Consider the following 24,313-nt stretch of genomic DNA (forward strand, 5'->3'; position numbering starts at 1 on the left):
TTTATCCTTGTGCCACCACCCCACTGATTATCAAGAGTCTGTAGAGAAAATAGCTCAATGTACTGGTTGATTACATGCCTCGATTGAATAGTAGCTTGCTGCCAATTATCATAATAGTGCCATATTGATTTTTTACTTATTGCCACTATGGCAATTAAAACAGAATTTGTTTAAAATGAGCTTCCATGTATATTGTGGATGTGATTGGTTCTGAATATTTGAGCTATTTTTTTAAAACATATTTTCTTCAATGATCTGATAGTTCTTATTACTAATAGTCTCTTAGAGATTTAGATGTCTACTTTGTTGATAGGCTTTACCTTAGATAGGTATGAAATGTGATTTAAAGACCATGGAATTGAACTATAGTCATGGTTCAAATATGTAGCATATAGATATTAATGATTGCTTTGCAGGAGTCCTGCTATATATTAATTTACACTTGTGAAGTTTTTGGGCAGTAGGAGACTGCTGATTCTCTTAACCACACAAATCAGTAAATTTAATTAAATTTTAATTAGCAAATATTTAGTCCTGACTACATGTAATCAACTCTGCTAAATACTGTAGGAGACAGAAAAGTGAATGAGATACAACAGTCTTCAGACAATGTGTAATCCAGAAAGTGGGTAAGATACTTGCAGTAAGAATCGTAATGTCAGGCAGGAAGAGAAAGATCCAATGGGCATTCGAAGGGAAAATAACTCATTTGGATGGAGGACTTATGGGGAGAAAACAGTAATGGAGGAATGGACAATAAATCTGAGCCTTGATGGGTTTAGAGAGATGGAGTTGGAGTTTACCTTCTGGAAAGAAAGAATAAATAATGAGGTAAAGCAAGGAAATGCAGGGAAGACTCCAGGAAAGAGAATATGTCTGATTTTTATTGGAACCTGTGGTATAAGGGCTGAGGCTGGAAAGGTAGGTTGAGGCTAGATCGGAATCAGGACTTGAACTGTGTTAGGTAGTCCAGAGGAAATTTTTGGACAGAAGACTGGGTTAAGTGCAGTCTAACCTGGGCATTTTGTAAAATGAAGAAAAGAAACAAATGAAGCTGCAGGACCCTAGTTGGTAGACTTCAGGCATATTAAAGGAAAGGTAACTAGGGCTTAACTGGAATGGTAGAAGGGACAATGAAACAGAGTCATTGTAGTCATTCTAGAAGCAGAGTAGTCATGACTGGATGACAGTAAGTCAAATCAAGCTCTCTGTGATCAGCCTTTGAGTCTTCTGTCACACATGGGACTTCATCTCCTGTCTTCTTCCAGGCCTGCTTATTTACCTCTAACCACACAGGTCTCCTCACAGTTCCTGAAATATTCCAAGCATAATAGCTACCCCCTCAGTACCCTATTTGCCTTTATCCTCTCTACTGGGAAAGTCCTCACTTCTTCAAGGCTCTACTCCGATATCACCCTATCAAAGACTCTTTCCCTGACTGCACATTAAAAAATAACATCCTGGCTCTCCTTATTCTCTTTACCTTGGTTCATTTTTCTTCCTAGTACTAAAACACTGACATTTTATGATAGAGTTACTTGTTTATCATTCATCTCCCTTTTTCTAGATGGTAAGCTATGTGAGGGTAGGCGCTTCGTTTATTGCCTGTTCTATTTCTACCACCTAGACCATGCCTGATAGGTAGTGGGCACTCAATAAATATTTGTTGAATGGATGAGCAGAATAAATGGAAAGTTGAAAGAGATGTGGGATCAAGAAATTATGCCAATATTTCAAGTCTGAAGGATTCAAAAGATAGTGGTGTTATTAACAACATGGAAGAGTAGAAGAGGAGTTGATTTCAGGGAACAGAGACACAGGAGAAGACAAATTTGGCTTATAAGTTGAGGCTAAGATATTTGATGCTGGTGAAACAACCAAGGCAGTGCTGTGGAATGGGCAGTCTAAACTGTGAGAAGTCTGGAACTGAGGTAAAGATCTCTGAGTCATCCTCATTCAGTCAGTACCAGCAATGGGAGTAGAAAAAAGAATGACAAGCAATAAAAAAGACAGGATTATCAGATTTGAAAATCAAAATTCAATTTTGGATATTGAATGTTTTAAGTATACAAACTGATTTATAATTTTTTTTTTTTTTTAACTAGCTGGGTTAACAACTTTGGCCATGAAGGTCTTGGACTGTTGTTGGATATGCTGGAAAAGCTTCTGGACAAGAAACAGTAAGAATAAACAGGAAAATAAAAAATCACCACAGGGGAAAATTTTAAGCACAACATAATACGTTTTTTTCTTTTATTCAGGCAAGAGAATATCGATAAGAAGAATCAGTATAAACTTATTCAGTGCCTCAAAGCATTTATGAATAATAAGGTAAGTAGTATTTATTTCTGCGTCTGTCACAAAAGATGAGAACTTGCCCGACAGACAATATGAAAGTATGAAACAGGCCAAATAGTGGGTGCTTATTCAGTTTACCAAAGGGTCTTTCTAATGCAAATCATCATGAGTTTCATTTACATATTATTTAAAATAGACTTTGCTTCACAAAATATTTACTGGCAGGTTTTTGCAATCATTGCAAACATGTTAAGTCTTGTTTCCAAATCATATAATACTATTTTCCTTTCATGGTAGTAGGAAAATTTAAATGTGATAAGTAAAATACCATTTTCTTACGGAGAGTTTTTATTCCATTGAAAAGGAAAATTCAAAGCTATAGTTTGATTTTTTTTTTTTTTTTTTTTTTTTTTTTTTGGCTAAGAGCACGATAAGCTTAAGCTTTTTCTTTCTTTTACGTTCAGTGAATGTCAGTGAGTTAACATACATAAAAGACATTTCTGGAAGATAGCAGGGGTTTTTTGTGTATGTTTGTTACCAGTTGTGTTATGAGGGATTCTGCGAATTCCAGACAAGGGTTTTTCTTCCTTTTTTTTTTTTTTTTTTATGCGGGAAGGTAATTAGATATTTATGTATGTATGTATGTATGTATGTATTTTATTTAATGGAGGTACTGGGGTAAGCACGCACTCTACCACTGAACTATACCCTTCCCCCGGGTTTTTCTTCTAAAAGTAGTCTTGGCTCAGGTTATGAAATTATAGTCATTTTTTCTATAAACTATTTTGTTACATTCTTATACATGATTTGCCTTATATTTCTATAGGTAAAATACTAGTGACTAATTCACTAATTACATAATTCCCTGTAGATAGTGTTTCAATAATCTCAAAATATTTAATAAAAATAAATAACTAAAACAATAACCAAAAACTTGCCAGATGTGAAATAAAGCTATTAATAACCAATGCAATAAGACTGTCTACTTAAGTAATCTGCCAACAGTCTTTAAGTGTATAGGACTGTATATAAGTGTGTATATGTATGTATGTATGTGTATATATATATATATATATTGCACACATCTATCAGCAAAGAGATTTTTGGCATGTGGAATAGATAGTTGCTTGCCAGTTGACATGAGACTCCTGTATAGAATGTGCTAATTGTGCTGTTCCTGAAAGTTTCTTCCGGAAAGATTTCCATCAGTACTAGTACAGAATTTCTCAACTTCTGCACTCTTAGTCTGTGGTGACGAAGTTACACAGAGTCTGATATGTAACAAGAAAGCAGTTAATTAACATTGCTTCTCCACAGTTTGAGATGGATCTCTTTCTTCAGTTGAGGGAAACAAATAATGGAAAGACACCACAGTATTAGATACCAGGAGATAGATGGTCCATACTTTGCCACTAAGTTATGTGGTCTTTAGAAAATCATTTGACCTCTCTGGCAATCAGTCTCCTCATCTGTAAAATTAGCTGTAGGACTCTGATCAAAATTCTTACGGGTGCGCGTTGTCAACTCTTAAAGCTTTCCAGGAAATAACTGTAATCAGTATAATTAGTAGAGAAAGTCATATTAGTGAGATTTCCTATAGAGCCATGATGGTTTGACTTAGATTATTCTAAACTAAGGTTAAGCTTTAGAGAATGTTAATGTCTTGCACACAGGTGCTCTGAATATGAATAAATGGTGAGTCTCTTAAATTATAGACATGTGAAACAATTGGCAGAAAGTACACATTGAAAATAAAAAAAATATACCATGATATATCCATTTCATGTTGGAATAAATTATCATAATCAAAGAATGAAACTTTCACCTGAAATGGTATATACATCAACTTTGCTGGCCCGTAGGAGTTTTGATTACCTAATTCAAAAACTGTTATCACTCATACAATGCATCTAATAATAGGATCATAAAAAGTAACTCGTTGCTCCCTCACTTTTGTTGCTGTAATATTGCTCTGTTGTTTAGATTGATGGTTTTCCATCATTTCTCATATGTTCATTTTTTTTTCAGTATGTCCCTTCATATTAGAAACTACTTTTAAACAATAAAGTGGAAATTTGAAAAATTAAATGATTTTCCTCTCAGTCTAACTGTTTTAAAAGTTTAAAAACTTTTAAAGCTGTTAAGCTTGGTAGCTGAATGGTAACCACATATCTCTCAGTTTTCCTCATGTCTTTTTCACTTATTTTCCTTACTATTATTATCTACTAGCCACCTTTATACATACGTATTTCTTCTGTTTTGTTTGCTTCTTTTTAATCTCACCTCTTCCATTTCCTTTTTTTTTTTTTGGGGGGGGGGCCTTGTCTCTATTTTTCTTTATTATGATCTCTGGTAAAGTCATATTTAAGAGCTTTGGTTATGTTTTTTTTTTTCTCCTGAATTCTTTTAAAAGATAAATTAGGAACCATGAAAATATTCAAACGTTTGGTACTTAACTAAAGGTTAGCTTGTAATGGCAATTTTGCTCTGATGAAATATTGTCAGATTTCACCATTAGACTGTAAAAAGAAGCAAACATACTTCATAAGAAATCTGAGAAATACTTTGCAGGACAATGTTCAAAGAAAATATTACCTTCTTAATGTAGTGAAAACCCAAGTTTTGGGCTTTCTTTCACATTTCTTTACCCATTCTTTCTTATGATGTACACTGGCATGCGTATATTCAAGCCTAGTAAATAAATGAAAATGGTGTCTATCTTCTCTGCCTAGCTGACTGTGGCACTTACTAAAACCCAGGTGCCATCTCTTTGGGTTCATGGCTTCTGTTATGCAGCATAGCTGCTTGAAAGGGGGAGGATAAGAGAGAGACAGTATGGGAAAATCCATATGGAGGTTTACTGCTTCTTTAATTGGCATGCAGTATACAAAAGAGCTTTTAAACATTTTACCCCTTTTGTTCAGCTTAATTTTCCATACATATTGGAAAATTTGACCATGAGTTCCAGGTATCTCTAGAGAGACCCAATGATATATGTAGAACTACTTCAGAAAATCATATTAGTGCTTTATGTGTTCTTTGTTGAAGAAATACTGATTGTTCCCATATTTCTCCCACATTTTAATGGAATTTTTAGGCAGTCTAATGGAGATCATGTCTGATCAAGGGGCAAAAACTTCAAGATGCAGTCATTTCAAATAAAAAACAAAGACAAATAACTGCATTTGAAGAACAGCCATATAATCAAGTAGAACCTCATTGCAGAGGCATGGGTTTTTAAAAAATCATTGTTAAGTTGCTTGTTAAAATTGAAGATGTATTCCGAAGACATTTTGAATGAAAGTTTGCTTTTTTCAGTTTGGATTGCAAAGGATTCTGGGAGACGAAAGAAGTCTTTTACTACTGGCAAGAGCAATTGACCCCAAACAGCCCAACATGATGACTGAAATAGTAAAAATACTTTCTGCTATTTGCATCGTTGGAGAAGAGAACATGTAAGTATTGCTATATTACTATATTAACTGCATAGAGAGTAACAGTTGAGAAATTAACAAGTCCTACTTTTGTGCTGTTTCTTTTGAAAACCTGCGTAAAAATAGTATTAAATTTTAGAAAAAATTGGTATTTTTATCTTACCTATTTACATTTTAGCATTTTTTTTGACTCTTTGAAAAATAGATTGAAAAAGATAGAATCCTAATTGAAAATTCTTCAAAGTTGGATATTCAAAGTGAATGAATAGAATTTTGTATAGCTTAAGGGAAAGCAGTCATTAGAAAAGTGTGAAAAGATCAGTTAGTAATTTTAGCTAAACACACACACACACGCACACCCCCCCAGTACAACACCCCCTGCACACATGCATGTCACAAAATTTGACTTCTTTAACTGAATTAACTGGGTTCTTTTATTTTGTACTATTATTTTAAGGTAGTATTTTATTTTATCTGCCTATGGTAAGTGAAAAGATGAAGCAATTATTCATAGAATGAAATTAACTTGTTAAACAGAACAAAAAGACTGTTGGTAATTATTCAGAGTGCACTTACATGCTAATTTCAGCAAGTTGTTGCTGACCATGCATTAGATAATTTCTTCTTATAGAAATAGTTTTGAATCAGAAGCAAAATTTCAGATTTGCTGTCTAGTTGGTTAGAAACCATCGTGATAAAGAATGAAATATTGGCTAAGGACACTAACTTAAATATTTTTTCTGAACACTCTGTATGACAGTAATCATTTCTGTTTGAATCAGAACAGAGCCAAAGATTTAAGAATATTCTAATATGTTGATTTTCTCATACCTCTTGGGATAAAATGAGATGTTGCTTCATGCTGGTTAGTCCTTTGAAACCAAAAGACAAACACTAAACAAAAATATTATCACATAGCATTAAGTCATATCTCAGTGAACGTAAACTGAGAATGAGGTAGCATGCAAACGTAAGGCTTCGTTCAGTTTTATAGAAAGATCAGTTGATACATGAATAAGAAATATTTTCCTAGTCAATTAGGTTTTCAATACTTAATTCATATAGTGCAACCTACCCTGGTATATTTTATGAGTTAATTATAATTTCAGATATAGCGTGCTATGAGTAGTATACTACATAGAGGTTAATTTGATTCAGATACTGTACAGAGATAGTTTCCAATATTTCTGTCCAGGTAAATAAGTTTCTTGTGCTAGGTAATTATAGATGTTTCTCTAATTTACTGGACTTGTTCTTTTAGGTTTTTATTCTTGTTCCATTTTCAAAGAATCTTGATTTTTTTTGAAGTTCTTTAAGAAATATTTCCTCTTCAGCATTTTATTATAAAATTACAGTCTGTTTACACTTGAATAAACTTTTAATGATTATAGATGCCACATCAGGTTTAAGTGACATTAATATCTATGGTAACACATGAAATATCAAAACCTGAGTTTAAAATTATTAATGTTTCTCAATCAAGTATCTTTTTAAAAATGTCACCCAGAAAAATTATTTTCCTCAAGATTTTCAAATTGAATTTTCATTTTGATGCCCTAAAATTATTTAATGCTCTCAATATTTGACTTGTAGAAATATGTGGACAAGAACACAATTCTTAAATTGTAATGGTCTCTATAAACATCAAGCACCAGAAAGAAAACAGGGAAGACTGAAAGAGAGAACTCATTTTCACATACTGTGTGTTAAGATGTATTTCTCGTTTCTATTTTTTTTTTCCCCTATAGTCTAGAAAAGCTTTTAGGGGCTATCACTACAGCAGCAGAACGAAACAACAGAGAACGATTTTCACCAATTGTGGAAGGATTAGAAAACCATGAAGCTTTGCAATTACAGGTGAGTTAGTTTTGTCTTAAATTGCTTCCAGGGTTATATTTAAGGTGCTCATTTTGTATGACACCAACTTCATCTTAACTAACATTTAAAAAGAATGGAACGTAAAAATGCAATTCTTCCTGTTGCTCGGTCATTCATAAAAGCTAGAAGTTTTGTCTGTGGAGAGGACAGTTTGCTTAAAATTAGGAAAAGAACTTTATATTATAAATCTGATGATCATGATTGTCATTAATATTTGGGTAGAAATTTAGTAATTAGTGTAATAAGCCATGGAAGTTAAAGCTTTAGCGGTTGAGCAAGAGGACAAGCAGTTCAGCCAATGCCATTATCCTAACAAGTGTCAATGAAGGCTGCGTGGGTTTGTTGTAGAAATTTAAGAAAACGAAACATACATTTTTGTGCCATTCGCACAACATTCAGATGTTTGACTCACCAGCATAGAGGGGGTTGAATTGCAACTCTAAGTTCGGGTCTATCTGCTAGCCCTCTGTAGACCCGGCCTACATGTCTTCTTTAGAAAATTACAAAATTCACTATCTTTTCTTAGATGGTTTCAGGAAATGACCCATTTTATGAAAGGTAACTTTGTTCTTTGGTGATGAGAACTCTTACTTATTGACCGTGCTTATGGTGTGAGATCCTAGACGAAACATTTTAATTTCCATATGTTATATGATTTATTTCTCACAACAACCTAGCTATGAAGTACTCTTATTGTCTCCATTTTGCTTTTGAGACAACTAGGGTAAGTGAGATTAAATAATATGTCTAAGGTACAATAGCTTGTAAGTAACACAGTCAAATTTGACGCCAGGTTTGTTGGTCTATGATGCCCATCTCTTTCTTATAGGCAGTGTTTACCATTTTATATACCATGGAAAATGCTTTCTGAAATACCTTTTAAAAACCTCTAGTGTCATTCAACAAAGAGAAGATGGTTCCACATTTAATTTTATCAAATTTTTAGCATAGATAAGAAAGATTAAAATTTATTATCTGATATAAAAGAGTTTCTTTTCTCCTTTTTAATTGTATTAGGAAGTGTTGATAACTGTTTTTGCCAGTTTCAAACTACAGCAGATAGATAAATTGGCTTGTTCAAAGAGAATACAATGGTGTTATAAAACTATAGTGTGTTTCCAAATATTTGAGGATTTGTTAATTGTTACTTCTACTCCAACTATGATGAACATTTTGGATAAACTTTTATGGTGAGCCTTTCCAGTGTATCACATTTTTTAATACTTCGGGTATTTCCTTTCAGTGTTTTCCTTTTCATAATACACTTCTTATACAATTTACCTCAATAAAATTTAATACTTTTACTGAAAGGTTTGAAAGCTTTTTTAGATGACTTCTTGAAATCTTTGCTCTTGCTCCTGTGGTTGGGCTTACCTAACTAAATTTCTTTGAGCTTCAGCCATATGTGGGAGTTCGTACTTGTCTTGCAAAAGTTTGTTTAGGAGAAATTAAATGTTTTATCTATATTGAGGGTTTTCAGTACTCACTCAAATCACTCACTCAAAGTCACACAGCTGTTGAGAGGCAGACTATGATTTGAAACCAGGTCTCTGTGATGCCAACATTTGTATATTGCATTGTCTGACCTTTAAAGTGACACTTCCTCTATGACGAGTAGTTCAGCCCAAACAATGAGATGGGAATGACATTTGCTAGCCTTCAGGAGGCTGGACTGAATGCAATGATAAAGTGGCAAGTTGTTAACAAGTAACATATGGAAGAATCATAGGAATCTTGCTAGGTATTCAAGAAACTGTTGAATACTGATTATAGATGCAAACATATGCAAATCACAATTTGAAATTTCCTATTTTAATGAGGTACAAAAATTAGTAATTTGTTACATACAGAGCCTATTACTCTCCCAAGAATTGTGAAGTGGGTTTGTTTATTTGGATTCTTTCATGTGAATGAAAAAAATACCTAAAAGTTCAAAAATATATGCAGAGTACCGAGTGAAAAACACCAGTTTAAATCTGTTGTTTAAAAATATAATTAGTGCTGTATTTTACCAGAATTACTTTCCTATTTCTGCAGTATCCTGAGACTTCTCAAAATGTTATTACAGTCTCAGGAAGTAATTCTGTTAAAATACAGGACTAATTACATTTTAAAATAACAACTATATACCTTCTTCTTCGTTTTTTGTTTTTGATTTAAAAACAGGTTATTAACTTCTCACAGAGATTTTCTAGCTTATCTGTACAGTGAAGTTTGTACCTGTGATAGGAGTTACATTATCTTCAGTAGTTCAAGAAATAGACAATAAATCCTATATCTTCATTGTTCTCTTCATTGACTTCCGTTCAGCCGAGCAGCATTCTCAAGTCTCCCCCCCACTAAAGCACCTTCTTCTGATCCTACTTCTCCTTCCAAGTAGCCTTTCATCTTCCTTTTTCATTTTCTATCTGTCTCTAAAAGAATCATCCATACTTGTTTTCTCTGTTTCCTAAATTACCTCTCACAACTCAATTTTTTCACAGTTCTTAAACAGGTTGACAGTGATCCTCGAATTTCAAAATCCAATGGCCTCTTTCAATCCTGATCACTTGGCTCTATTGATTGCTTCCTCCTTGAAAATTTTCTGCCTTTGTCTTTTCAGACACCATTCACTTCTTGCTCTCTGACCACTTCTGACTGTTCTTTTTCTGTCTTCTTCCTGTGTTTCTTCTTACTTCTTGGATATTTTATTCTCTGTATTCCAGTCTTAGTTCTATTCTGTCATCATTTTTATATGTACATACACATACACACATAAGCACTCATACACATGTATATATGCACACATACATATTTTATTCTCCACATGAATACTCTCAACTGCTTCTCCAGCTTTAACACCCAACTCTGTTCCAGTGATTCCCTAGATTTATAAGTCCAGCTCACATCTCTCTCTATTCAAACCTACCTGACCAAATAGTGAACTGGATATTTTGTAGACATCATAAAACACAAAATTAAAAATAGCATTTATAAGCCATGTGCCAATGTTCTAATAATTTTACATATGTTACCTCATTTTAAACCTCACAGCAATTTTTTTGAGAGAGATAGTAGTATCCCCATTTTATAGAAGAGTAAACTGAGATTCAGAGGTTAGATAACTTTTCCAGGGTCACATAGTCAATAGGAGGTGAAGCCCAGATTAGGTCCCAGGGTATCTGGCTCCAGAGTACCTCCTCTTAGTAAAATGAGCTTATTTTCTCTTTCCCTTAACATGACTCCCCCCCAAAAGAAGTCCGTCTACTCTTCTTTCTGTCTTTCTCAGTTTAGTTATAGAGTTATCATCTTCTGCCTAATCTTTAGTTTCCCTCAACACTTTATTCTTCTTTATGCCCTGCATCCAGTTAATAAGTCTTACAGGAGACTGAATGAATCCCAGTCTCTCTATCCCCACTGCCTTTATCTTCTTCCAGCAATATTATTCCAACGGTTTCTATTTAGTACCCCAAACTGCTATATTCTTCCCCTCCAGACAGATGTTTTATACTGTTGTCAATTATCCTTAAAAAATGAATCTGATTCTAACATTCCTAGAGACCTATACTCACGATGCATTGCTTGATAAAAGTGAACAGCCTAATCATGATGAATGACCTTTTTCAGTGTGGTCCCAACCTAACATTCTGGCCTTAGAGACTGTCACTCTCCCAAATGTACCATACGTTTTAGTCATGCTAAACCTGGTGTTTCCCAAATATGCTGGAGACTTTTAAATGCCCTCAGTGATTTTATCATACAGAACACTTTGCTTGGAATAGCAGCGTTTCCCCACCCATATTCCTTTCCTCTTGGTAAGGTTTAATAAGAACACAAAGGAAGGCAAATTTAGGTATGTCCTGCGTAAGTCTGGAAAGGCTTCAGTGATGGGGTGATGCTTTAACTAGGTCTTGAAGGATCAGTAGGAAATTTCTAGAAAATTATCTTTCCTGATAGAAAACCAGTAATATATGGTAGGGTGGGAGTCAGAAGGGCTTCCAGTAGGTAAAACTAGAGGCCAGAAGTAGTTTGCGAGTCACTTCACAAAAGAAGGCAGAGCAAGGTGATACCAACATATGGTTGAAACTGATTTCTGTGTAGCCCAGCAGAAAAAGCTAGGTTACACTGAGCATTAATAAGAGTTGCTTATGGAAAGAGAAAGTTGTATAGTTTACCTCCAATGATGTATTGTAAAAAAGAGCCCCAGTCTTTACAGGCTGCTATTAGTCTGAAAGACACCATTGTCAATGTATTTCAGGAGCTGTGTGCAGGAGTGTACTTAGCATGATTTAATACTTTTAAAAATATTTTCTAACATGCTGGAAATAATTTAAAAATCGTGCATATCTATAGTTAGATATGGTGTAAAAAACCATGGAAGTAAATATATACTTGATTCACTTATCCTGACCACACCTATTTGATAGATTTATCATTTTGGGATGTAACTCAGAACCAAAAAAGAAAGAAAATCAAAATAAAAGAAAACAATCTGAGCAGCCAACAAAATGTCACCCAGTCCGTCAAGTTAAGCCTCATGACGACAAAGACCTTTTGGCCTTTAATCAGAGCCTTTTAACTTTCTTCCTGTGGTGTCTTCATGGGCCCGATTACCCGTTTTCCATCCACAGCAGACTAGAAGCACAAGTTGGGAGGTTGGAAAGTGATTTTTCCAGGCTTGTGTACTGCGATGGTCAAGAAGTGACAACTGACAAAACGAAAGCAAGGGAGGAGGAGATAGAAACATAATAAAACCTGGAGCTGGAATTCAAAAGTTGTAACATTTGGTTGCACTTAGTGTCAGGGCCCTATACACATCTATCGCTCCTGAGGGCCTCTCTGTGTTGCTTCATAGCTCGCTAATCATGCCCCTGCGTTGGCAAAAAATAATAAATTATATCTAGGCTCTTTTAAGAATGTGGAATGGTATAATTCACTTCAGAAGGAGTTCCATGCAAAATAAGAAGCTCATGCTTACATAGATAGGCTCTCAAGTATATGGACTGATTCTTTGTAGCTTGATTTTTGCACCATGGTTCCCAAATGTTGAGATTTGCCTCTTTGTGTGCTCACACCACCACACAGGAAGTACCTTTGGATAAATCATCATTTTCTCATAGAGGTACGTTTATAACAAAACAAGGCACTACCGCTGTGAATAAAGAACAATTTTGTGGAAAAGTAAATGAATGTGTGAAATGTTAAGTGTTGAAGGAATGCTTGATATTATTTAGGAAACTTGTTCTATATATGGACAGTTTTATATTCCTACCATTTTAAAAGTGGACTTAGTACAATGAGAGATATTTATGCAACGTAGTCAGTTTTCAAGTACTTAACAAAAATAACTTCTGACTTACAGAAGGATGTCTTTTATTTGAAATCTATTTCAAAGTTGAATAATTGTCCAATCCATCATTTCTGGTAAAATGGGGGATCACTAGTGACCTCTGTAATAGAAAGAGCAACAGACACTTTTGAAGTCACTGTATTGGTTTCTCCAGCACCATTTGACACGATTGATCACCGCTTTATCAGTCTCTCTTCCCTCAACTTCTATGATACTAAGCTCTCCTCGTTTTCTTTCACCTCTGTGTTACATCTCCTATCACTCTGCTTGGCCCTAATATATACTTATTCCTTGAGCTTGGTCCTTAGTCCTTTGATCCTTTGTGCTGATCCTTTGCTTTGCTCATTCTGAACATTGTCCTTGGGCAGCCTCATCCATCCTTTTGACTTCCAACTAGCATTTCTGTGTGATGAATCTCTCTGAACCCCTCTATTCCAAATATATCCTGACTCACAGATCCCACATGTCACCTGCCTCCAGACTGGATTTCAGATTCAGTACTGTCCTTAACTGTACTTACCTTCCTTTTCTTTGTCCTCTCCTTCCTACTCCAATCCTCTCTCCAACCCTGACCTGTCTTTCTCTTGTTTTCCTAATCCTGGTTAACCTTAGTGTTATACCAAGTAGCATAAACCAGAAACATAATTGTCATCTTCACATCTACTCTTCCTCCATCCATCATTCCTTCAGTCACCAATCCTACCAATTCTACTTCCTTCGTGTTGTGCTTCCTTTTCTTATAATGTCCCTACCCTGCCCCCTCTGCCACCATTTCTTTGTTTCAAGGCATTGTTACATCTCAATGTTTTATCATTTCCCTAGACTCTTAAATATCTTCTACCCTTCATATTAGCCCTGTTTAAATCATTCTTCACCATTATACTTCTGAAGTGCATTTCTTGTTATATCACTGCTTAAAGCTCTATGACATCTTCCCGTAGCCTCTAGGGGTGAAGTCCACACAAAACGCTTCATCATCTGCTGTTGCTTTGCCTCTAGCCTCGTATTCCACCACGCTTCTACATACAGTTTTTGGTCCCGTCATGCTGTACTCAGTCTCTTGAACATTTTATACTTTTTCATCCCTCCACCTCCAATCCTTTGTATATGGTTTTGCTGTACCTGGAGTTCATCTCCATTTTTTGACTTAATTAATGTGCTCTGTATATTTGTATCTTTCTTGGTTGGTACTTATTTTGACTTAAACTGTCTTTTTTCCTAACTCCTTCTGGGCTGGGATAAAGAAAGACCTTGTTAATGTCAACAGAGTACTTAATAAGGTCACTGTGTGACAGTGTCAATAACATTTTAAAAGCACAATTTGTCACAGCTAATGGCAATATGGATAATCTGTCTGAGAATGTTCTGGAGTTGGCAATTACTGTACTCTGTAGCTCTATGAATTGTGATCAGACAGATAGATGTTTGTAGTTTTCAAAGCTGGTGAGTTAAAGGAAATAAAAGGTTCTAGCACTTTCTCAGTAATTTTGTGAAGATATTTTATGTTTAAATATTTCCCCTCTCTATCACTTAGGTAAGAAGCTGAACGCAATTTCTTTTTGTAGTGATGGATCTCACGTCAATAAGATTTGAAATATTTAATGACTATTCACTCATTATCTTTTAAACATTTTATTGGAGGCAGTTAGGGGTGATAAAGAAAACCCTAAACAAATGCAGAACCTTATCTTTAGGAAGTGTAAAAATCTGTTTTGTGATATTTCACTCTCTATACCACACCCCACACCCCAGAATGAAAACAATAACATCTTTTGGCTAGAGAATGTAGGTGATTATTGTAGAAAGAACATATACTATGATGGTAAAGGACAGATCATAATGTGATGGAAAAACTGACAGTAATTCAGTTTAGTATAATTATGCATGGCACAAATGATTGGATGCTTTGTCACTTGCACAAAGTTGGTGATTTTTATCTCTATGTTTATGCACTCATTCAGTAGATTATATGGATATCATATGTAGAAATCTCATGATATAAGGAGATCATTTAATAAAAATCCAAATACAGAAACTAGTTTTACTGGTTAAAAATCAGAATCGTGGTCCTAGCCTTAGCATATTTATCAGTAATGGAGAAAATTCACCGACTTCCTATGATTTTTAAATTTGACTTTTCATGGAAGTTGTATTTAAAGCAAATAGATCTGGCTGGCCATTTTGAACCTTAGAGCCATTATACAGCAACTAAGCAACAGATGGAATCTGGGTAGTGGACTCTGTGATTTCACTTCAAAGGCACTTGTTTTCTTTCCAGTATGAGGTAAAATGCTATTCAGCAATGCCAGATTTGTGCACATCGTAGTGTGGTCGCAGGAATCCAGAACCAAAAGTTACAAGGCCTGAGTTCTAGTCCAATCTTTGTGGCTTATCATTAGCTGTATAATCGTGGGCAGATCATCTAATCTTCTGAGATTTCTTTACCTTTAAATGAGGATATTGGTCTAGAGTATTTAATGTGTCCACTGCAGTGCTGTCCAGTCCAACTTTCTGCAGTGTCCTCTATCCGTGCTGTCTGATACGGTAGCCACTAGCCACACGTGGCTGTTGCACATTTGAACTGTGGCTAGTGAGACTGAGAAACTGGATTTTAAATTTTATTTAATTGTAATTAACCTAAATTTAAATTGTGTTTAGTGGCTTCCTATTGAACAGCAAGCTCTTGTGAGTGTGTGTGTGAGAGTGTGTGTGTGTGTGTGTATGTGATGTATCTGCACGCACATCTGTGCTGAATAGGGAGTGTGGAGGGATTCGGGTGTAAAGGGAGCGAGAAGGAGAGTGAGAGGCCATTCTTTTGGATGATGGGATGCTGCCCATAGGTCCTTGTTTGGGGTATATAGAAAGTGAACGTAACACACTCCAGGAACCATTTTTCTACCTCCCTCCTTCCCTTTCTCCCTCCCTTCCTTCTTCCCTTTTCATTCTTTCTTCCCATTTCATTATATATTATGATAACCACTTTATTTTTATTTGGGTATAATTGATGTATAATTGACATATAAGAGAACCGCTTAATATACTAGATAATATATTGTTAAAATAATTGTATGTTTTTAAGTGTTCCCAATATATTAAACATGATGTACTAGTTAAATTTTATTATCTTCTCCATCCTTAAAATCTTTTATTGTATTAATCTAGGAATGGAGTTTATGAGGCATATGGAATGTGCTGGAAATTATACTGTATTTGGAGTGAAGAGATATGGTTTAGAATCATGAGTTTCCTCCTTGCTCTGTGACCTTGTGTACATTATTTATCTGCTTTCAGTCTCAGCATCATCGTCTATGAAATAAGGATGGTAGTAACACTTACCTCACATGGTTTGTGCGAGGATGAGATTAGATGATGAATTATATAAAGCACCTAATATCGTCTGGTAACAAAAAAATAATAATGATAATAGTTTGAGGGTTGTATTTAGCTATGAATTCAGAATCCACACAATGGGTATTTCATGTTTATAATTAATAATATATTCTGCCCTTTAAACTAATTGCATTTTTAAAATCTGACTTTGTAAATAGTGGCAGTTGGATTGATTTTGTTCCTGTCCTCTGAAAAGGGCAGTAATTGTCTAGTGGTATAAAGGAATGGAGATAATTAAGATGACTTTTTTGTTCACCACATTCATAAAATATAAATATTCCTATTAAAGAGCATTGCTTTAGCAGATTATGTTGGAAAATGACATAGTAGTATGAATATTCATCTTATGTTATTTGTAATTAATTAAATATCTATTAGAATTTGATTTAAAAATACTACATTGATAAGCCAGTCTTATTACCTCTTTAAACTACTGACTTAAGAGTGTCTGCTAATTATTTTATACTATAAACAATGGATGTAACTTCTTTTTTAAGTATTTAGTTATATATTCAAATGTTATATGTTAAGTATTTAACAGCATTACAACATTTATCTTCTTAAAGGTAAATTATTTTGATGTTGTTACATTCATTAATTTTATTGACTTTTAGTATTTTTATTATTTCCTGACCCAAATACTTTTATTTGTATAAAGGTACAATTCCAAGACTCATTAACTTGTTTCTTATGGAAATGTTCTCTCTTCTTGTAGGGTGTTAATACAAGCCATTAAGCTAGAATTTCTTCTGGCCAGAACAATCCAAGCAGATGGCAACTTTTCTCTCTATTAATTTTGGATTGGACATATACTTTGGCTTGTTCGGTCAGGTCATAGTTGTAACATAACAAGAATCGTTCGAGCAAACACAATGATAATATAGCTGTGGACATGTACAGTATGCAAACTTATATCCCAGCCTATTAAAACTATAAAGACCGAAACATTTTCTTACTGTCAATAGGAAGGTTAAGTAGCCCATTAAGGCATAAGCGTCATGATAACTTATCTGATATGACTTTTTGTTTTGATATGACTTTTAAGGTAATGCCAACTCAGTGGCAAATACTTAGTCAAATGTCTAAGTGATTTAGCTTGACATTGGAGCAGTCATGGGAATTGGACTACATTGTTCAGTTATCATTTAGATATCTAATAATGTTAGAGACAATCTTGATCATCCCCTTTAATGCATGCAACCTTTGATTTTTGAACCTGGATGAGAGGTGGATGGGCTAATCTCCCAAAAAGCAGTGTAAGTGCATAAGATATGGATATAAAAATAAAAGCAATATACCTTTAAATATTTTCTCTATACTTAAAAAAATATTACTATCATAACAATGGGTTTGACTTGATAAAGTCAAAATACATTTGAAGTATTTTTCTTTTGCTGATGTGTTTTCTCCATACTAACTATGTGTTATTTATTTGTGTCCCCTTAGATATATACTTAACATCTTTACTAAATCTGGTATTTTCCAGGCATCCCCTTGGAATCAGCTCTTTGAACGTTCTACTACTCATTACTTACTTTTCAAATAATCAATTTCAATGTGCAGCTTTTCACTTAAACTATTAGCCAATTGCCTCAGACTTGAGCAGCATTTTCCGAGAATGAGGAATAATGTATGGAACACCTGGCAATTAGCATTTAGTTGATACTCTCCTAGCTTGCAATTACTGGAAAACAAATTCCTCCCTTTTTATAGGAGAAAACCTCAATATCAGAAGAAAAGAGAAACCCATTTTCCAACATCAATCTAATTAATAAATCACCTTCACTTGAAAACAAACCCTTCTCTTTACTTTATCGTGCAATTATTGGTGTCAAAGTGCCTTCTCATTGATCTTAATTCACATGCATTCATCTTTTATACATAGTAAATCAATTCCTCTTAATCATATATTTTAATACTCTCTATTTTGTGCAAATCCACCCAGTAATAGAATAGAGAGAGTATAAATCAATGTAATAATATCTCTAAGTTATCAGTGTTCCCTGTTTAATATCAGGGCACTTTTATAGCTTTATTTGATTTATTTTAGAAAAGTGTTTATAACCATGTAGAATTGAGGCCAAGTGTACTCTGAGGACAGCTGGATGTGAAAGACACATTTCACGATCTTTTTAAAGTGCTCTATACCCACACTTTTGAGTTTGTCAGAGAGAGTTTAATATTCCTTCATATGATTTAGCAAAGCAAAGCAGTACTTGTCCATCCATCATATCATCAGTAGAATTATTCTGGACATTAGAAACTTTATTGCTAATTTTTTGGTTTATACTGTAAAGTCATAATCACTATACTTATATAAATATGCATATGTCTTTCTATATTTCATTATATATATACATGCCTTTAGTAAATGGGAAAAATGATCTGAATGCATTAAGTAAATACTTCTTTAATTAAAAAACCTTTTTTTTTAAAACAAATTTTGCTTTCTATTTGCAGGTGGCCTGCATGCAGTTTATAAATGCCCTTGTCACATCTCCTTATGAGCTTGATTTTCGAATACATTTAAGGAATGAATTCCTTCGTTCAGGACTAAAAACAATGTTACCAGTAAGTTGAACGTGTGCATTTATTATGTTTGTGAACTTTAACGTTTTTCTCTCTGTAGACAGAAGTATATAGAAATTTTGCAACAGAATAAATCAATGTGCCTTGCCGTTTCCTTTTGTAAAGCATTAGACATTTTTGTAAGCTTTTTTATATTGCAGGAGTATTAGTCTCGATATACAACTGACGATTCAGAATTCAGCTAATGATGTGTCCAGAAGTAATGGGTTTTTTGGTCTTCTTGAAGTCAAAAGGGAACTTCTTTTCTTTGAATTGAACACTGAGAACATAAAAGACGGCTGTTTTTTTTGCAGTTTCAATTTTCATTTAAAATTTTTTTGCTTTCCTCTTTGATAACTTAGATTGATATCCTTTATATTCAGCATAAGTATGCATATAATTTTGATTCATATCTTCTAGACACGTTACTTAAGAATGGTATTCTTGTTAAAAACACCATGGCAACTTTTCTAAGGAAAAACAATTTTATTTCTTACATTGAGTGTGGATATTTGCTCTAATTATGATACTGTTAAAAACATTTCTGAACTAACTTTATACGCTTGATCTGAGATAAATGAGCAGTTATTCTATAAATAGAAATACAACTCCCATGACTTTATCCTTTATTCAGTATGTTACCTGAAGGATTTTGTTCAAGATCATGGCATTGTTAAAGAAGACAAAAGCTCAGTAGTCTCTTTACTTAAGCTACTCAGACCACACCTGAGATACAAGAAGTAAAAGTAAGAGAGGAGTGGGTGGGGATACAGCTCAGGGGTAGAGCGTGTGTTTTAACATGCTTGGGTTCAATCCCTAGTACGTCCATTAAAAAAAAAAAAAGATGGAGGGGAAAAATACAAGGACCAAGGAAAGAAAAAAACAAAATCCAGATGTCAGTGAGCATATGTATAAGACATTCCTAGGGTACTAGAAATAGTAAAATCAGGAGAATGTTCTGGTGAAGAACAAGTGTGTAGCATGCATCTATAACTTGTCTTCTGATAGTCTTCACTGAAAGTGGTTGAAACTCGTCATCATAAAATGTACAATTGGATCTATGGAAACCCATTTTATTAAGATATGTGATTAGATGTGGTTTTAGAAATTTCTAGGTCAATTTCACTCTGAATGGTTCTTTCACCCATGACTTTAAAATCCAAGGAATTGGTTGTATTGAATCAACCAATGCATCATTGTAAGTGACTGTCTAGAGGTTCAGTATGCAGTTAACTTAGGCCCATTCACTAGTTATAGTGTATGGAACACACTTATTCTTGTTTTGCCACAAATCTCTCCTCATGTAAAGTCTGTGCCCTTATGTAGCTAGAGGTAATATTCTAGGCTTGATTCTAGAGTGCTTTTGAGTTGCCTACTCATTGATTCCCACCCATGCTTGTCCTCACTGGGCTGGCTCTGTTTCCAGGAGAGTCATTGTGTCTTTGGACACTTCCTGGCTTCAGGGACTTCCGAGCATCCTCTACTCATTTATTAATATGCCCTGGTTTTCTGCCTTAGTTGTTGCTGTTACTCTTCTATCTTTCATTTCCAATGTCTATTTATAATTGAACATTCATTTTCTACTTTCTACTGCTGAATGGCTGGTCAAGAAAACTGTGACTCTCCTTTTAATTTATTTAAGTCCTCATCTTTTCAGAAGGAGTATGCACAGTAGCTCTTGTCCTTACCTTTTGCACTTTTGTCAGGGTGTATTCATCTCTGCTGGGTTCCATGCTCTCATGATATTTTTCATTTGATTATATTGATGGCTAAGGTTTTGCATCATTGTTTTCTAAGCTCATTTTCCCATTGGCCCTAAAGCTTCAGATGAAGCCTCTTGTGGGACCCTGGACTTCTTAACCTACACTTTCAGTTAGATTTTTCTTTGACTATCACATCTCTTCAATATGCCCTGATTCTTAGATCTCAGTGTTTCCTCAGCAAGAGGAAAGTGAGAAGCGTCATGTTTCTGCCTCCTAAAGTTTTGGAGTAGAACCTACAAGGATTCTCAGTTTTTTTTTTCTTCCTATGACAACGGAGCAAAATATGGCTAAATTTGGCTCTGGTTCTCAACCAATGAGCTGAGCATGTCCCTTTAAAGAGATTCTGTCAAAATCTTATTGGGGGTGGGGCAGAGATGTTTGGTTTGGGGAAAAAAAAGAAAAGTCCTCCTCAGGTATTTCTGATATACAAGATGAGAATCAGAACCCAGGCAGATAGACCCTGAGAGGATTAGAGGTCCATTCTTAAATACCATACATTTCCCTGCAGTTGCTCTTGTGCTTCTAGTTTTATTATCACAATTTGGAGCAAAGGTCAGAATGATCATGCTACTAGATGTTCCTAACATGTTAACTACTGTCTAACTATCTAATTTACTAAGTATTTACATTTAAATCACTAGAATTTAGAGTAGCATTAAACATCTTTTACACATACATGGAAGCTTAATAATAAATTCATAGATGAGTTTTTGCTATCCTTACTTTTTTCCTGTTTACTCTTATTCTAGTATACTGTTCTAACAGAAGGAGCTTCCTAATTTTCTAGAATATATCATATTCAAGGCAGCAAATTAGATGTGGTTAGGGATAATACAAATTGTTGGCACATGGATCAAAATTTATACCTATCTGGAATCATTAAGTGTTAGGGAAGAGTAGTTCTTAGTATTTCAATAACCCCTGAGACCATCATTATAGTACAGTGAAACTTTTTTCCATGTAATTATTAGAATCCTCAAGACAAGGACAATTATTTTAATTACATTCCATAAAAAATTATTTTCAAAATTTGCCCTGTCTCTATGGATAAATTAAGATGTTTAAAGAGAGTTTATATTTCACTTATATGGAAAATTCACTTTTCATAAATTTGCTTTAGTAATTTGGGATAAATGAGTTCTTAAATGCGATATAGTGATTTTTTTTAAAAATGGTATTTGCTCTGTAGTTCACTTACATTGATTCCTTGTGAAGTTTTCTCCATCTGCCTTTTATTTAGTTAAATGAATTAAGAAAATATTAGATGAATCAGATATGTGAAGGAACAAGATAGTAAGAAATTATGTCTGTAGGCAGCAGACATTCTTAATCTCTTATAAAAGACTGACAAACCCTTTCGTATTCTTTTGAAGACTCAATTTTGATTGCTTGCCTGGTAATCAGTCATATGCTGGTAATAGACTTTGATTTCCTTTGAAGTACACTATATTGTAGAGACTTAATTATACATTTCAGAGAATCTGCCGAAAATGTTACATATCTGTACAGCAAATCTGTTGGAAAACTAACTGAAACATATTTATAGTATTTCATATAATTATTAATAGTCTAATTCAGTAATTGTATGACATTCTTCATTTTAAAACACAAAACTTTAGAGATGCATGTCCCCTTTTTAATAAGGTATCTGTCACATTTGTGCTATATAAAAACTTTGTTAATTCACTAAATGTTTATTACATCAAGAGTTTATGAATATCTCTTTCAAGATTTCACATTTGAAAAGAAGTTTTTTATGTGTGTGTATATAGAGATTGCATGTATGTTTAATGGAGCATTATTAATAAACTGTATTTCTAAGATATTTCATTTATACATATCTATATCTTTATATTGTGGTGTATATGTTCACATACTATATATTATATAAATAATGTGTTATCCTAATTAAAAACTGAAACATTTGACCAGTTATTTTCACTGAAAATATTGTAATCATGCAGATTGATCCCATGTTTTATAAAATTCTGATTCTGATGACATGATAGTATTTAGCTTGATTTTTCTATTTTTCAAACATATTTATTTGAATATGTTAAAGTTTTTTAGTGAGGATCTAAGAAGGAATATATTGTGATAGAAGAATAAGGAAAAGTTCCATATTCTAAAATGTGTTAAAGGTTGTTTCCACGATGACCAGCGTACTGGGTGTGTCTTCTTTTTTCTGAATAAAGTTCAGAAATCAGCTGATAATATAACTCACCAATGTTAGATAATTTTATATTCCAATCAATTTCTTTATTTCCCTTCAAAGTGGAAAACTAAACCTAAAGCAAGTTATTACTCAAGAGGAAACTAAGTTAAATACATTTAGTTCTTATATATTTTATGTGCAATTATATAGAAACATTAGTATTTTCATATGCTCTATAGGTAAATTTTCAGTAAATTATTATGTATGTGAATATCAGAAAGTGAACATCTAGAAATTGCATAAATTTGTGTTTGGCTTCAGTTATAGCCATTACATCTCCAGTTTTAATTGTTCTATTGCATAAAAATAGAAGAAACTCAACCTATTTTGTTTTATCGACCTAATTTGAAGTACACCGTGCTTGCATTTCCTTTTAGAGTTCAAGCTCAGCTCTGAACATCCTAGTCCCACTCTTGATATCACCCTTGAGCATCCACAGTTGTGATTATCGATTTGGGGTTTGAAAGCTGCAACTTAATGGACACATATTAAGAGATATTCCAGGTGATATATATTAAGCCCAACAATCTCTAGTGTGGCATGCTTCCAAAGATTTTGTTGATACTATTATTTTGAAAATTCCCAGAGGTTTGTAATGCACGTGCTTATAATGTATTACAAAAACAAATCTTTGATGCCCAAGTTGGTATTTTGTGATTCGACTAAGCAAAGATGAAAGGTGGGGGAGGAGGCTAGCCATGCATCTTGATTAAAAAGTCCTGACGCCTTTTTGCTTTAAAATCACAAAATATCATTTAAAATAAATCTGTTTATACGACTTTTCACGCCATACTTGGGACTGTTGTGCTTGAATATATCCTTGCATTTGTTCTTCATTAATACAATTGATCTATATTTGCATTTTTTGCCAGAGGCATATGTGAATGTTCTAACTGCATGAGTTCTTTTGCGATCTTTGATTAGTGTGTTTAGTCAAAACGACAGCATTTAATTTGGGTTGTTAGCAATTAGTTTTTTTCTGTTGTAAAAGTGATCGTTAATTTTTTAATGTGAATCATCAAAATCTGGGGCATGAAAAGGAAATGCAGTGAATGCAATGAGGTTCTTTTATTTCAAAAAAGAAAAACAGCATACTCTCTTTCAGGAAACCAAGTGCCGCGGTCAGTATTTGAAGTGGCTTCTGTGTATGTAAATGAATAATAGCATCAGGCCTTTATTAGCAAAATGTGCTTTTGTCAAACTGTTATTTGTCTGTTAAGTTTTATGTTTATATATTAGGATCTAAAAGAAAAAGAGAATGATGAGCTTGATATTCAGTTGAAAGTATTTGATGAGAACAAAGAGGACGACCTAACCGAATTATCGCACCGTCTCAATGACATTCGAGCAGAAATGGAATATCCTTTTGACAAACCACAGAAGTCATTTTTGCATGTACTGTGAAAAGGGGATTTGTGGGTGATTTTGTGGACCATTA

General features: G+C 34.0%; 1 protein-coding gene across 4 annotated transcripts in view; it reads left to right on the forward strand.

Moving 5' to 3' along the window:
- The window catches only part of DIAPH2 (diaphanous related formin 2), a 797,042-nt gene that overhangs the window by 204,566 nt on the left and 568,163 nt on the right, over positions 1 to 24,313 (forward strand). For all 4 annotated transcript variants that reach the window (XM_074359372.1, XM_074359371.1, XM_074359369.1 and 1 more), the window contains 6 exons: positions 2,106 to 2,180; positions 2,262 to 2,331; positions 5,617 to 5,753; positions 7,481 to 7,589; positions 18,790 to 18,900; positions 24,115 to 24,233. In XM_074359372.1, the coding sequence (XP_074215473.1) occupies positions 2,106 to 2,180; positions 2,262 to 2,331; positions 5,617 to 5,753; positions 7,481 to 7,589; positions 18,790 to 18,900; positions 24,115 to 24,233 (621 nt within the window). The remainder of the gene's footprint in view (positions 1 to 2,105; positions 2,181 to 2,261; positions 2,332 to 5,616; positions 5,754 to 7,480; positions 7,590 to 18,789; positions 18,901 to 24,114; positions 24,234 to 24,313) is intronic.

Source organism: Camelus bactrianus, chromosome X (assembly GCF_048773025.1).
Source record: "Camelus bactrianus isolate YW-2024 breed Bactrian camel chromosome X, ASM4877302v1, whole genome shotgun sequence".
Classification (NCBI taxonomy): Eukaryota; Metazoa; Chordata; class Mammalia; order Artiodactyla; family Camelidae; genus Camelus; species Camelus bactrianus.